At 47.6% G+C, this 16,318-nt stretch overlaps 2 protein-coding genes across 4 annotated transcripts in view; one reads left to right on the forward strand and one right to left on the reverse strand.

Moving 5' to 3' along the window:
• Slc3a1 (solute carrier family 3 member 1) overlaps positions 1 to 6,729 on the forward strand; it is a 32,591-nt gene extending 25,862 nt beyond the window's left edge. Inside the window, exons 8-10 of the mRNA XM_052747343.1 lie at positions 2,087 to 2,254; positions 3,347 to 3,463; positions 6,097 to 6,729. Coding sequence (XP_052603303.1) covers positions 2,087 to 2,254; positions 3,347 to 3,463; positions 6,097 to 6,540 — 729 coding nt within the window. The 3' untranslated portion in view covers positions 6,541 to 6,729. The remainder of the gene's footprint in view (positions 1 to 2,086; positions 2,255 to 3,346; positions 3,464 to 6,096) is intronic.
• A 324-nt stretch (positions 6,730 to 7,053) lies between these two features.
• Prepl (prolyl endopeptidase like) overlaps positions 7,054 to 16,318 on the reverse strand; it is a 35,344-nt gene continuing 26,079 nt past the window's right edge. For all 3 annotated transcript variants that reach the window (XM_052746456.1, XM_052746455.1, XM_052746454.1), the window contains 6 exons: positions 16,132 to 16,307; positions 14,712 to 14,928; positions 11,729 to 11,878; positions 11,204 to 11,327; positions 7,567 to 7,640; positions 7,054 to 7,262 (listed from right to left, as the gene is read on the reverse strand). In XM_052746456.1, the coding sequence (XP_052602416.1) occupies positions 7,173 to 7,262; positions 7,567 to 7,640; positions 11,204 to 11,327; positions 11,729 to 11,878; positions 14,712 to 14,928; positions 16,132 to 16,307 (831 nt within the window). In that variant the 3' untranslated portion in view covers positions 7,054 to 7,172. The remainder of the gene's footprint in view (positions 7,263 to 7,566; positions 7,641 to 11,203; positions 11,328 to 11,728; positions 11,879 to 14,711; positions 14,929 to 16,131; positions 16,308 to 16,318) is intronic.

The raw sequence follows: 16,318 nt of genomic DNA on the forward strand, positions 1-16,318 counted from the left end.
AATAGCTTACGATACTTGAAAAGAATAAAAGGAGACAATGTATGATTAAATTTTCTGGTCATAAAACTAGAAAAGCAGAGCCATGGGGTAGTAGCCCACACCTTTAATTCCAGCACTTGGGAGGCAGAGGCAGGCAGATCTCTGAGTTTGAGGCCAGCCTGGTCTACAGACTGAGTTCCAGGACAGCCAGGGCTACACAGAGAAACCCTGTCTCAAAAAACAAACAAAACAACAACAAACTAGAAAAGCACTTTATAATGACTCACAAAGATACACAAAGATTATGGGGGTTACTTTAGCACACCTAAGAGAAAAGAAAGACGGCCCTTTCCTGTGTTGTAGCAGTCAAGTTCATAGTCAAAGGCTGTCTGTCTGTTGTACTATAACTTGAATGCTGCCCTTTCTCAAAGCTCCTTTCTTCGTCTGTGAAGTTGTTGGCAGACTACTGTGTGAGGGGACAAGATCTGACTGAGGTGTGAACATGCTCTCTGCGCAGCAGAGCGCCGTGATCAACATCTGCCCATTGGATCCAGCTGTGGGAAGAGTTCTCAGGCGCTTTCATGAGCAGCACACATTCTGATATGTAACCAGAGTGTTTACCACGTGGAAACCACACATAATTAGAGAGCACAGACAATTTCTGCTTAGATTATGCACTTTTTTTTTTTTTTGAGACAGTCTTGTTGTGTAGCCCAGACTGATCTCAGATTCATGACCTCCCCACCTGGGCCTGGGCCACCTCCTACACTTTGGGATTACAAGTACAGGTCACCATGCCCAGTTTTGTAAATTTCTTTGTAAGAACTAATTTCCCTTTTGTCTTTATATGTGTGTGTGCATGTTCATACCTGCATGTGTGTATGTATGTGTGTACAAAGAGGTCAGAGGTCAACCTTGGATGTTGCTCCTTAGGACCTGTCCACCTTATTTTTGAGGTCTCTCACTGGGACCCAGGGCTCTCTAATTAGGCCAGGTTGTCTGGCCAGTGCCCCAGACTCCTCCACCTCCCCAGGGATGGGATTACTAGGGCGAGCCACCAACCCTGCCTTTGTTCACATGGGTGCTGGGAATCAAACTCACATCTTCACACTTGTGCGGCAAGCCCTTGACCTCGGGAGCAATCTCCCCAGGCCCCCAATTTACCCCTGGAAATTGGTTTTGGGTAGTTTGGATGTCAGAACAATAGAGACACATCTTTTACGATGAATTACATGTGCATGATGTGTGTGGGGGCCAGCATGTGCATGCCTTGGTGCACCCATGGAGGCCAGAGGACAGTTTTGTGGGGTTGGTTTTCTCCTTCTACCTTTAGGTGGAATCTGGGCATTGAATTTAGGTTACCAGGCTCACATGCAGGCCCTTCTACAGCCAAGCCTTCTCACTGGCCCTTGTCTTGCCTTTTAAGGAAAACAAACTTGTTTCCTTTGCTGTTGGTATTTATTATTCACAGGGGAGAAACATGAAAACGAACCTTTAAACTTCCTGATTTGCAGTTACCATTTGCAAGGAGCACTCTGAGAACTCTGACCACCACTCTGTCGGTCAGCAGCTGTCTTAGTTAGGGTTTCTATTGCTATGGTGATGAAAACCATGACCAAAGCAACTCGGGGAGGAAAGGGCTTATTCTGCTTAAGCTTCCACATCACAGTTCATCATCAAAGGAAGTCAGGACAGGAACCTGGAGTAAAGAACTGGAGCAGACGCCATGGAGGGGTGCTGTTTACTGGCTTGCTCCCCATGGCTTATTCAATTTTCTTATAGAACCCAGGGCCACCAGCCCAGGGATGGCACCACCCACCATGGTCTGGGGCCTCTGCCATCGGTCACTAATTAAGACAATGTTCTACAGCCAGATCTTATGGAGGCATTTTCTTAACTGAGGCTCCCTCCTCTCATGACTTTAGCGTGTATCAGGTTGACATAAAATGAGCCAGCACAGGAGCCATGATGAACAGTCAGTCACACAGCAGGTGGTGGGCTTGGGACCCATCTCTGTGCATGCTGGGGGGACTTTCTACTTCAAACAGGGCAACTCTTTCATGAAGTTGTGTGTGGAGCTGTGCTCTTAAAACTATCTGCCTTTCAGACTGGTGGACCAGAGACTACCCGGCTGACCTCTCGCTTGGGCAATCAGTACGTCAACTCCATGAATATGCTTCTTTTCACACTCCCAGGAACACCCATAACTTACTATGGCGAAGAATTAGGGATGAGAGATATTTCCATTACAAATTTCAATGAAAGCTATGATACTGTAAGTATGATACATTTTTAGCTACATGGCTACACTGTCAGACAAGTTACCACTACTACTTCAGTTCTGAATGTCATGATCATATTTTTTAAAACTATTTTAAAATTTTTAACTATTTATTTGTGTAAGTGTTCTGTCTGCATGTACGCCTGCAGTGCAGGCCAGAAGAGGGCACCAGATCTCATTGTAGATGGTTGTGAGTCACCATGTGGGTGCTGTGAATTGAACCCCATGTCCTCTGGAAGAGCAGCCAGTGCTCTCAACCCCTGAGCCATCTCCCTAGCCCCATGGTCACATTTTTTTTTTTTTTTCACTGCTGACAGTAAGGGTTATCAGCTCCTTTCCTGATTAGGTGGTTGAGGAGCTCATGGGAGTGATGCCTTCTGAGTCACATGACTGAGCTTCTTGGATAGAACCAAGGACCCTGCAGATTGAGGCACACCGACACCTGAGGACCAGTGACTTACTCTGCATATTATTCACTGTCCTCTCCCACAAGGAAGAATTCACCTCTGGTTTTTGACCTGCTAGCGATGAGACCACAGCACTGCCTTGTCCTGTTACCAATGTGTGACTTTGTTTTTGTTGCTGGGTAGATGGCATCCTGACCCTTTAATCTGCGCAGTTCCATTTCACTGTGTGAGAGAGAGTCTTCTCCCATCGGCTCACCATGTGTGGGTGCTCACATGCAATGACCAGGGTGGGCGCAGGAGCACGCGGAAGTCAGGACCGGCCAGGTCTGGCAGCGAGGGTTCTTTACTGCCATCAGTCTACAGCAGCATGGGGTGTCAGGAACTGCTAGTGGGATATTCTGAAATCCTTTTCTGTTTTCTTAAAAAAGGCAGCAGATTCTAAGTACATCAAAGTTCAGTTTGGAAAAGTGTGTTTCCATCGAGGAGATTGTTCGCTGTTTTCCCACTGAAAGCACAAAGCTGACCAATAGTGTATGTTAAGGCTTTTTCATCACGAAGGCCAGGGTGTGCCGACGTCAGCTCAGAACTGAAGGGGTCACTGGCGGTAGTCAAGGAAGGGTCCAGACGGATTTCCTGTAATGACCTCATCACTGCTTTCTCTTTTTGGTCTGTGACACAGAATACCCTTCTGTCAAAGTCACCGATGCAGTGGGACAACAGCTCAAATGCTGGGTTTTCTGAAGGCAACCACACTTGGCTGCCCACAAATTCTGATTACCACACCGTGAATGTGGAAGTAAGTATCCATGAAAATGTTACGTTGGGTCTAGAAATAAGAAATGAGTTTCCACATGGATTACCAACATCCCGGGCATGTGTAAAACCTCAACTAAGACTCTTGAAGTCTATCACAGACTAGTCCTGTAATTTTCAATTAGTAAGGAGTTTGGAAATTATGTTTTTGGTAAAATATGACCTAGTACACAGGGCCCCATATGAAGAGTCATTTACAGAAATCCCTGTCTCTGAGTTCCCAGCTGTGATGGAAATTCTAGTCTTTACAGCAAGCCTGGCTACCCTTTCTCTGGAATTTATTTTAAAGTGGTCACTAAGTTTTAAGGGATTAGGAGACAGACATAAATGTGAACTTTCTAAAACACCAGAGGGTGAGAACTGCATACTAATTGATCTAATAGAAATCTCTTAAAAAGGAGAAATCCCTAAACAAAAGAATAATGTTATTATGAATAAAAGATAAAATGAGGTTTCAGAAGGATATTGAAGAAGGTAGTCATATATACGAATGGGTTGAATTCATGTTAAAAAACAAAAATATTGCCGGGCGGTGGTGGCGCACGCCTTTAATCCCAGCACTCGGGAGGCAGAGCCAGGCGGATCTCTGTGAGTTTGAGGCCAGCCTGGTCTCCAAAGCGAGTTCCAGGAAAGGCGCAAAGCTACACAGAGAAACCCTGTCTCGAAAAACCAAAAAAAAAAAAAAAAAAAAAACAAAAATATTCAGATTAGATAAGACAAAAATGCAGATATGAGAGACAGCTAAAATGGCATAAATAACTAACAATACTACAGGAATCTTGCAATTTAGCCATCAAAAGAATGTTTACACTTTCTGAAGTGTAAACATTTTTCACTCTTAGATATCTGCATCTCTGAATATTCATGCACATGCAAATGATAAATATGCAAGGGTCTGTCTGCAGCACTGTTGGCAAGAGCAGAGGGTGAGAACTGACGTGTCTATCCAACAGAAAGCCGGGTCATTAGATCACGGGACTAAGATGTGGCTCTTAAGACAGAGGTTAGCCACACCAGTAAGAGAGCACTTGTAACATGTTAGAACACGCGGAGGATGGTCTGTCACCATCTGTGTACACACACCCAAATATGCTCTCGGAGGCACAGGGTTCCCATTTCATGAGACCTATAGGAAGGAATGCAAGCAGCCATCATGTCCTGTCTGTCTATGGAAAGGAACTGGGGGTGCCTGAAGAAACCTCGGCCTTGTAGATACTCTTATTGCAACTCAAATTTATAGTATGTGTATGCATCTCCTAGACCAAAAAATGACTTACAAAAGGCAGGCTTGGAAATATTTAATAGCAGACAAAATAGAATTCAATATGAAAAGCATTATATGAGAGAAATGCAATTTTCAGACAGTGAATAGTCCACCAAAAGTCATTAATCTTTATGCATGTTAACAGAAGCTTCAAAATATATCAAACAAGTACTTTGAGAGATGTAAAGAGAAACAGACAGGTCCACGGTTACAGTGAAAGAGTTCAAATGAAAGGAGATGGAAAGAATAGCTCACTGGGCCTCTCATGGGAGTGGCACTAAACTCTGATTCTCATGCATTATCTAAAGCTATGGAGAATGAGTAACACGGTGTGTCGTATACACAGACCACAATTACTTTGTACCTGATAAACAGAACAGACACTTTTAAACATCCATGAGATAGTCATTAAATACACATTATTAAGCATCTACCTGAAAACAACAACAATAACAACCACCACCACCGGCCCAGGAAACGTGGCTGGCTAGAGTGTAACGAATGAACATTATTGTGGATTTGGCAACGGCTCCGAACAATTTGGCATTATGTATTGAATGTTCATACTCTTTGACACAGTAATTATCTGTCTGATAATCTATCTTAAATAAATAATATAAAACATGGGAGGAGGAGATTGAAAATGTAAGGAAATACTAGAAGTGCAGATGTTTAAAAGGAAAGGGAATGGAATTATGGTAAAATATTCTGCCAGCATATTACCAGCCATCACAATGACATCTGTAACAGAAAAAGGCTTATGAGGAGAAAAAAAAAAAGAAAAGAACAGCATTAAAATTAGGTATGTTTTGTGTAACTGTAAAATAACCCCAAACCTTTAATGGACAAAACCTTTTATGGCCGGGGACAGGGCAGGGCGGGGTGGGGCAGGGCAGGGTGGGGCGGGGCAGCAAGAAAGCAAGTGTAGGCTTCTGTATCTTAGGTTCTGCAGTTTTGCAGTGCCCTTCCTGTCACCAGGGATCTAAGAGTCCACGTCTGTGGGGCCCATGATCTCTGCACCCACAGTGCCCTGCCTGTTATCCCGCAGATGGTTCTGCTTCCAGGCATCTGGCAGTTACAACGCAGCACAGTGACTTCATCCCAGCAGGTTCAATGTCCTAAAGTGGAGTCAAATTTGGCTTCTGCAGCAACTCTAAGTGGGAGCATTGTGCATACTGAAATGACTCCCCGACAAGCAGAAAACATAAACTATTTATAAGTGCTTTATAATTTGGCAGTGATTTACTTATTTGGGCTGTTATTTTAAAGGGCAAATGGAAGCAAGTTTCTTTCTGGAGGGGGGATAATTCTTAAAATAAAACATTTATGTGAATATTCTTTTTAAAAAACAGGTCCAAAAGACCCAGGCAAGTTCAGCCTTGAGGCTTTATCAGGATTTAAGTCTACTACATGCCAAAGAGCTGCTTCTCAGCAGGGGCTGGTTTTGCCTTTTGAGGGATGACAGTCACTCTGTTGTGTACACAAGAGAGATGGATGGCATAGATAAAGTCTTCACTGTGGTCCTGAATTTTGGAGAATCATCAACTCTGCTAAATCTACAGGAAATCATTTCGGATCTTCCTACAAAACTGAGAATAAGATTAAGTACCAATTCGGCCTCCAAAGGCAGTGACGTTGATACACATGCCATTTCTCTGGAGAAGGGAGAAGGACTCATCTTGGAACACAGCATGAAGACTCTCCTCCATCACCAAGCAGCTTTCAGAGACAAATGCTTTGTTTCCAATCGCGCATGCTATTCGAGCACACTGGACATTCTGTACAGCCTGTGTTAGGAATCTCCATTCACGAGATGGCCACCCTGCCTCCAGGATGTCTTAACATATACACATTAATACACACAGCATGATGCTCAATAAGCCTCATGCGTGGCCATCAATTCTTACATTTCTGTAGCACAAATGCAACTGTTTTAGGGAAGATTCTCAAGTGTTTGAAAGAACAATAAAGCGTTGAAAAGATTATTCCCAAATTCTAAAGCATTTGAATCTGAAGAATGCTATTCTTTTCTTTACAGCGGAGCTGTGGGCGTTGACAGGCGACTCACTGCCAGTGTCTAAAAATATTTAGGACACTGATTTGTAAACTGGTCAAAGAAAGTTCTATTAATAGGCATGAAGCTGTTCTGATTGGAAGGGAGGCCTGGCGGTCTCCTGCCCAGGCCTTCTGGCTCCTTCTCCACATCCTACTAAGGAGCACGACCGAAAACTACTTTCCCAGGCTAGGGGTATGTGCTGGTGTGAATGGTACAAGTGAGAAGTACATTAAGCAAAATTTACACGAAGAAACAACTTTAAAAAAAATTATGTAATAACTTAAAAAAAAAATCTCACTTTTGCTAACCCAACTGGAAATAAGACTAATTATTATTTCCATGTGTTTCCTGTTCCCAGCTGAAGGCAGCATTTCAGAATTTTAGGTATTTCTTAAGATCCTCGAATGCATTGGTGCTGTCAAGTCCAAGCTCCTCATACAGGAATTTCATCTGGGCTGTGATCTAAAAGAAACATCTGAGGTTAGACAGAATCCCAGGGTTGCCCAGGCTGTCTTCATCCAGGCTAACCCGAGTCTGCTCCAGGACGGAGCAAGCACTCGCTAACAGCAGGGACCAGCCATCTGTTAGCAGGCTCCCTCACTGGTACCCGGAGACCTAGAGCAGGCCCCCTCCCACTCTCCCATGCCCCTGGCCTGACATCTGTGCTGCAGCTCTGCCAGAAACCCTGCCCTGACCACCGGAAACTGCGAACGCAATACATCTACCACCGAGGACTCTGTCCACGCACAGGGGATGGATAGCATACCTTTTTGTGAGAATCCTCAATCACGTGGTTCCCTCCAGGCTGAATATCTAAAATAATGTTGGGAGGCTGATAGCCTGAAAGAATTAACAGAAAAGCGATCAGATGGTCAGAAAACTGACACCCATACTGCCCTCTCCTTTTGAGTACTTTACTCAAACAGCAAAGGGACAAAGAACAAAGCCATCATCACTACCACCAAAGAGATGGCGGCGAGGGGCAGAAGGCCAATTTCTATACCAGGGGAAGCAGGACACCTAATGGCCGAGGAAGCTGGGTCCTGCCTGGACTGGCACACAGAGAGAAGGCTGTGACCTGTGACCTAATGGGGGAGGTCAGTGGCTGTGATCTGGGGTGTGTGTGTGTGTCAGTGACTGTGACCTAGGAGGAGGGGGTCAGTGACTGTGACCTAGGAGGAGGGGGTCAGTGACTGTGACCTAGGAGGAGGGGGTCAGTGCCTGTGACCTAGGAGGAGGAGGTCAGTGACTGTGACCTAGGAGGGGGGTCAGTGCCTGTGACCTAGGAGGAGGAGGTCAGTGGCTGTGACCTAGGAGGGGGTCAGTGACTGTGACCTAGGAGGGGGGTCAGTGACTGTGACCTAGGAGGGGGTCAGTGACTGTGACCTAGGAGGAGGAGGTCAGTGACTGTGACCTAGGAGGAGGAGGGTCAGTGACTGTGACCTAGGAGGAGGAGGTCAGTGACTGTGACCTAGGAGGGGGGTCAGTGCCTGTGACCTAGGAGGGGGGGTCAGTGACTGTGACCTAGGAGGAGGGGGTCAGTGACTGTGACCTAGGAGGAGGTCAGTGACTGTGACCTAGGAGGGGGTCAGTGACTGTGACCTAGGAGGAGGAGGTCAGTGCCTGTGACCTAGGAGGGGGGGTCAGTGACTGTGACCTAGGAGGGGGTCAGTGACTGTGACCTAGGAGGGGGTCAGTGACTGTGACCTGGGTAGGGGGGTCAGTGACTGTGACCTAGGAGGAGGAGGTCAGTGCCTGTGACCTAGGAGGAGGGGGTCAGTGACTGTGACCTAGGAGGGGGTCAGTGGCTGTGACCTAGGAGGGGGGTCAGTGCCTGTGACCTAGGAGGGGGGTCAGTGGCTGTGACCTAGGAGGGGGGTCAGTGACTGTGACCTAGGAGGAGGGGGGTCAGTGACTGTGACCTAGGAGGAGGGGGTCAGTGACTGTGACCTAGGAGGGGGTCAGTGGCTGTGACCTAGGAGGGGGGTCAGTGACTGTGACCTAGGAGGGGGTCAGTGACTGTGACCTAGGAGGAGGGGGGTCAGTGACTGTGACCTAGGAGGGGGGTCAGTGACTGTGACCTAGGAGGGGGTCAGTGACTGTGACCTAGGAGGGGGGTCAGTGACTGTGACCTAGGAGGAGGGGGTCAGTGACTGTGACCTAGGAGGGGGGGGGTCAGTGACTGTGACCTAGGAGGGGGTCAGTGACTGTGACCTAGGAGGGAGTCAGTGACTGTGACCTAGGAAGGGATCAGTGGCTGTGACCTAGGAGGAAGGGGTCAGTGACTGTGACCTAGGAGGGGGTCAGTGACTGTGACCTAGGAGGAGGGGGTCAGTGACTGTGACCTAGGAGGAGGGGGTCAGTGACTGTGACCTAGGAGGGGGTCAGTGACTGTGACCTAGGAGGAGGGTGTCAGTGACTGTGACCTAGGAGGGGGTCAGTGCCTGTGACCTAGGAGGAGGGGGTCAGTGACTGTGACCTAGGAGGAGGGGGTCAGTGACTGTGACCTAGGAGGAGGGGGGTCAGTGACTGTGACCTAGGAGGAGGGTGTCAGTGGCTGTGACCTAGGAGGGGGGTCAGTGGCTGTGACCTAGGAGGGGGTCAGTGACTGTGACCTAGGAGGAGGAGGTCAGTGACTGTGACCTAGGAGGAGGGGGTCAGTGACTGTGACCTAGGAGGAGGGGGTCAGTGGCTGTGACCTAGGAGGAGGGGGTCAGTGACTGTGACCTAGGAGGAGGGGGTCAGTGACTGTGACCTAGGAGGAGGGGGTCAGTGACTGTGACCTAGGAGGAGGGGGTCAGTGGCTGTGACCTAGGAGGGGGGGTCAGTGACTGTGACCTAGGAGGAGGGGGGTCAGTGACTGTGACCTAGGAGGAGGGGGTCAGTGACTGTGACCTAGGAGGAGGGGGTCAGTGACTGTGACCTAGGAGGAGGGGGTCAGTGACTGTGACCTAGGAAGGGATCAGTGGCTGTGACCTAGGAGGAGGGGGTCAGTGACTGTGACCTAGGAGGAGGGGGTCAGTGACTGTGACCTAGGAGGGGGGTCAGTGACTGTGACCTAGGAGGGGGTCAGTGACTGTGACCTAGGAGGGGGTCAGTGACTGTGACCTAGGAGGGGGGGTCAGTGCCTGTGACCTAGGAGGGGGTCAGTGCCTGTGACCTAGGAGGAGGGGGTCAGTGACTGTGACCTAGGAGGAGGGTCAGTGACTGTGACCTAGGAGGGGGTCAGTGACTGTGACCTAGGAGGGGGTCAGTGACTGTGACCTAGGAGGGGGGTCAGTGACTGTGACCTAGGAGGGGGTCAGTGGCTGTGACCTAGGAGGAGGGTCAGTGACTGTGACCTAGGAGGGGGTCAGTGACTGTGACCTAGGAGGGGGGTCAGTGACTGTGACCTAGGAGGAGGGGGTCAGTGACTGTGACCTAGGAGGGGGGTCAGTGACTGTGACCTAGGAGGAGGGGGTCAGTGGCTATGACCTAGGAGGGTGTCAGTGGCTGTGACCAGGAAGAGGCGGGTCAGTGACTGTGACCTGGGTAGGGGTGTCAGTGGCTGTGACCTGGGTAGGGGTGTCAGTGGCTGTGACCAGGAGGAGGAGGGTCAGTGACTGTGACCTGGGGGGGGGTCAGTGGCTGTGACCTAGGAGGGGGTCAGTGACTGTGACCTGGGTAGGGGTGTCAGTGGCTGTGACCTGGGGGGGGTCAGTGGCTGTGACCCAGGAGGGGGTCACTGGTCTGTGGAACCTGAGAGTTTGGGACCCTGGAAACACCAGCTATAGCAATGGAGAGTGAGAACTGGAGCTGGGTACAGGCAGACTTAGAGGCGGGCCCCTCCCAATTCCAAACTCAGAATGTCTTATTGGGCAGTTTTAAGGTAAAAAGAGGCGTTGTTTTTACTGACTTTTTTATCTCTGATTTTTATTTGTATGTGATTGTGTGAGCTTATGTACCCCACAGGCATGCAGGATCCTCTGAAGCAGAAAAGGCACCAGATCCCTCGGAACTGGAGTTACAGACAGTTGTAAGCTGCCATGTGGGTGCTGGGAACTGAACCTGGGTCCTCTCGAAGAGCAGACAGTGAGTGCTCTTAACCACTGAGCCATCTCTCCAGCCCCAGAAGAATTCTGACCCACTGAAAATGAATGACGTAAAAGCAGTGATAGGCTGTCTCGGTAACTGTTTCCTGAGTGAGTCTGTGTGTAGATTTCCAAGTTACACTGGACATCTACCGTTTGCTTTGAGTCCTGCCTGCTTTATTTAACACTATCCCTGAAGAGCTGAGGTGGTTCTGGCTATGTGGACGTCAGCTGGGTGGTCAGCATAGGAGTCTGTCCTACATGACAGGCGGACGGTTTGGTCTGTACAGGGCGGTCCTGTCAGCCAGGGTCCCTGGTCAGACAGCGTCCTACCTTCCCCGGCTTCCTTCGTGTGCTCCGCAACGGCTTCCTTGAGCTTCTCCGTGTAGTTTACAATTCCTTTCAGAGGCACTCGCTCATCATTTTCATAGGCTGTGATATGAACTGAGGGGTAATGCTGAAGAGAACAGATACATGGTGTTTACATCACCCGTGCGTCCTTCCACCCTACAGATCATGAAAAGAATTACCTCTCGTTTGTGCCCCCAAGTGCTAGGAGGGTATTCTCATCTGAAACTCGTGAGTAGGCCTCAGCCCTGTGTGCCAGGCTACCTGTTACCTGGGGCAGCCGGTTCCTGTCCAGAGAGATCAGGACTGCATCTCACTGAGTTATACTGGATCAGGGGCCGTGAACTGAGGCAAACGTGGAGTACGAGCAGACAAGACACCGAAAGATGTTTAGGTATCGGAAGCAGAAATGTCTGAGAGGCCTCTTAACTCTCGCTCGCCTCAGCTCAGAGAGTGCCTTTCAGTTGTCTGGATGGCTTCAGGGCAGTGGATCGCAACTGCGGCTCCTACCTGAGGTTTAATGTTTTGACAGGGACAGTAGCGTTTTATGTAGTTCTTGTGTTTTTCATCAGAGGAAGGATTCCCCCATTCTTCTAACTCCTCCAGTGTCAGAGGAAGTGTGGTGTCCATCATGGTGTTGAGGACATCCAAGAAAGGTGCCTAGTCAAAGAAAAAGAAGCCAGAATCGTATATCGTCCCCAAGGTTGCTAAAATGAACGTCACAAAGCTACCGCATAATAAACACATACCCCGGTGTGCTAAAGACAGCTCAGTCTGAACTATAGCTGCTAACTCACAGCTGCCTGGAGAGTACTCCAACTCCGTAACAGACATTTATAGAACCACAAAGAAATTACCTTCCATTTCACAGGTTTTGTTTTCAGCCTGGTGCCTGTTCTATTTTTAATTATCCAAAAGTAACACATGCAGCTCTGCTTTCATTAGCATGGCTACTATAGTGGAAACAACCCCACAACAGCCAGGGCTTGTCAAGATGGCGAGGATGCAGAGAAGAAGCTCTACCACTTCGGGCTCTGTGGGCTAGAGTGTACATGGCTGGGTCCCTGTGGCAAAAAGCATGGTGGTTCCTCGAAAGAACAAAAGTGACCGTTTGACCTGGCAACCCCTTCCTAGCACGTCCCCGGAGAGCTGGAGACAGGGTCTTCCTGTGGAACTCGACAGTGGGTAAGCAAACCGGGGTGCAACCGTGCCGACTAGTCACGGAACCTCTCGCAATGCAATCTCAGGTCAGCTCAGCGGGACAAGCACCGTCAAAGAGTAAGCCTGACAGGACGCCACTTACAAGAGGTGACTGTGCGGACGGACGGACGGACGGACGGAGGGCAGAGGGTGGTGTCCCGGGGCTGGGAGGGAGGGAGGCAGAGCTGTTCAATGGTATGTGTATCAGTTTTGAAAGATAAAAACTGACATCTGGAGACTGACCGCATAATACAGTAAATGTCTTAACATTATTGAACTATACACTAAAAATAGTTATGACAGTAGATTTTGTTACTTTACAACCATGACTAGAACTTTTTTTTTTTTGAGCTGAGGATCGAACCCAGGGCCTTGCGCTTGCTCTACCACTGAGCTAAATCCCCAACCCAACTAGAATGTTTTAACAGTGAGAAAAGCACCAACAACCTACAAACTCTGCTCCACCTGTTGGAATTTTACAAGGAAGTTCCTAAATAGTACTTACATAGAAGATCTGGAAAATATCCAAGATAAAAGAAGATGAAAAACATCTACTGGCCTTAATTATTATTGGAACATTTATAAGGGATAGAGAGATGGCTCAGCAGTTAAGAGCACTGGCTGGTCTTCTAGAGGACCTGGGTTCAATTCCTAGGACCCACATGGTGGCTTACAACTGTCCATAACTCAGTTTCTGGGGATTCAAAACCCTTTCTGGCCTCTGAGGTTTCCAGGAATGTACGTGATGCACAGACATACTTGCAGGCAAAACACCCATACACATAAAATAGAAATAAATAAAAAACATTTAATTACAGGGAAGTTGCTCTTTTCATCTAAAGCTCTATTTTCCAGAGCAGCTGCTTACCAGTTTCCCTCACAGTGCCACTGATAGAGTCCAGGGCGCTGTGATCCCTTCAGGCTGCCCAGCAGGATGCCTCTTCTGCACCCATAAAGCTGCCAGCCTTGTTAGGAGGGACCCAGCTCTACCGCACAGATGGCCATCGTGGAGAATCTACCAGGCCATGTGTGACGACTATCCAGTTTTCAGAAGCAGCGATGGTAGTGTGAGGTGCTCTTTGCTCCCCAATGGCAGCCTCCCCGGCCAGTTCTGTTTCTGGGTGTGCAGCCCCCCAGCACTGGCTCTGACACACCTACCCTTACCTACTACTCCAGCAAACCCTTTCTGCTTCAGTTAGCCATAACTTTGGGTGCTTATAATCAATGACTTTGACTCATATATGAATACTTTGTGTTGAATATTTAGGCTGTCCCTAATTCTTCATTGTAATAAGTAACTGAAATAAATATCCTTACATATGCATTTCTGGTTATTTCTAATTTCTAAAATTCAAGGTTAGCTGCATTTTCTTTTCTTTTTCTTTTTTTGGTTTTTCGAGACAGGGTTTCTCTGTGTAGTTTTGTGCATTTTCTATTGAAAATGATTCTATTGTTATGGCTAAGTTTATTTCCTCCATAATGGATATTTTTTTAAAAACAGATTTCCAGGTCAAATTATTTAATACTTATTTAACTTACTACTTCTTGCTCCAAACACACACACACACACACACACACACACACACACACACACACACCCTGAGAAGAACTACTCTGTACTGCTCCAGTAATTATTGTCCAGATTGTCTAAGTAGGAAATAGAAGAAGATGGATGTGAAGCCTGATGCTTCACAATTTGGAGACTGGGAAAAGATTACAGGGCATTTTCTGAATTGTTCAGTCAAAGCACAGGACTACACCCAAAAGAGCCCCAAGAAGGGCCAGATGTACTGTACACACTTCAAATCCTGGCACTTAAGAGGTTGAGGGAGCGACTGTGAGCATGAGGCCTGGCTGACTAGCTACACAGCAGAAAATAAAAGAAACAAAATAGTGGGGCATCTACAAATCGCATCTAAGTCCAGAAATAAAATGTGGCTGGGCAGTACACTGTCACATGGACAAGGTGTCAGAGGACACACTGCATCCAGACTCACAGGACACTTCACCAGACTTCCGGAACCATGACACACATATCCCTTTGACTTTCTAAATGTTCTGAACAACAGCGAAGGCTCACTGGGGTCAGCCATTAGTCCCTCAGTGAAAATCCTGCAAAACCTGTAAAGATCATTGTCCAGGGAGAATAGAGAGTGGAGTTCAGATAATTTCACAAGTTCTCCCAGAGCACAGTTCTGTTTAAACTTAAAAGCTTTGCTATGCCTTCAAACTAATGGCTTTCCGCTCTCTGAACGGTGGCACAGCGGCCGGGCTGCAACCCGAGAGTACTCACCTCCAGGGTCACGGCTCTCAGCAGCTCGGGCTTAGCATTGCACAATGCTCCCACCAGCACCCCTCCAGCGCTGAAAGCACTCAGAGTGGTTAGACTTGGCTGAGAAAAGCCTTGGCTATGAAGCGTCTTAATGCAAGCCTCTAAGTCAGCAAGGCCATTGAGTTTCTTAGTTAGACGGCCATCAGCATGCCACTGGAGGCCCAACTCGCCACCACCCCTGTAGTGGAAGTTAAAAAAAAAAAAGCATACAGTAGAGGTCAGCAAACTACATCACAGGCTTGTGTGTAGCACTAGAGCTCAGAATTGTTGTGCGTTTAAAGGCTGGGAGAAAACAACAAGAGGAAATATACAACAGAGACTGTCTAAGCCAAGCCTAAACCAGTAAGGTGTAGCCCATCACAGGAAACAAAACAAAAAGCTGTCAAGATAATCAAAAGCTGATTTAACAGCTATGCCTGAGTTCCTCTTGACCTCTTACTACAGACTGTCCGAGGGCAGACCTTAAACATACACACAGGCAGAACTGCCCGTGGAGTGGCTCAGAGTGGCCTGAGAAAGCAAATCACAGTCACCAGGCATGATGGCCACCGCTGTAACATACGTGTTTAAGCTTTACCTGAGCGGAGGAATGGGGTGAGGGCGGATGGGTCAGGAGCGTAAATGCATTGGAAATGACACTGAACTGAGCTGTAAAGGAAGCGGGTTTCTGGAAGGGTAAGGAAGGGGGAACTAAGACCAGGACACGGAGGGGCAGAGCATGTAATCTGAGGGCACCCGGCCAGTGGATACCCTACAGAGAGAAGCCAGATCATGAGAATTTTACTGAGAAATCTGGACTTCATTCTGGAGATAGGGAGAGAGAGAGAAGATTTTAAGTAGAAATAAAAATATAATGCTGTTCTGAAAACAGCTACAATAAAATGGGAATTAGATGGAAAAAAAGTTCAGTTTAGAGAGGCTCTGTGAGAAAAGCCTACATTAGATGCATTGAATCACAGCACTTGAAAGGTCATGAGTTTGCAGCTACAAAGACAGACCCCGTTCTCAAAAACTTGAAAGAAAGAAACCTGAATTCAGGAGACTGCATGGAAATAAGAATGTAACTGATCAAGTACAGACACTGCTGTATCTACTCAGAGGTCCTAAAAACTATTCTTTTGTTCTTGGGCCAAACTAACCTGTTATCTGAATTAAGATCTACCAGGCTTAGGGATACATAAACCCCAAATCCACAAATGGAAAGTGAGCTTTTGACCCTGAATCTATTGGTTTTTTAAGAGAGGGTTTCACTATACAGCCCTCAACAGAGGTCCTCCGCCTGTCTCTGCATCCTGAGTGCTGGGATTCCCTAACATATCATTACTATAGCTGTCATCACAGTGTTCTAGCACCATCTGCCAGGAGAAACGTGCTGACTCACCTAACATGGCAGTACGCTAGGATCCATCCATCGTCCACCAAGACCCGCCTCTCAGGCCTGAAGTTCATTTTCAAATCCATCCCATAAGCTCCATATACATGGACCAAGAGAGGCTTCTTCTGCAAGTCCTCAGAATCCATTTTGTGAAAGATTGTCATTGGCACTAATTTTCCATCCTGGAGAGGAA

This window comes from Peromyscus californicus, unplaced genomic scaffold (genome assembly GCF_007827085.1).
Source record: "Peromyscus californicus insignis strain IS unplaced genomic scaffold, ASM782708v3 Scaffold_1__1_contigs__length_55948999, whole genome shotgun sequence".
Lineage (NCBI taxonomy): Eukaryota > Metazoa > Chordata > Mammalia > Rodentia > Cricetidae > Peromyscus > Peromyscus californicus.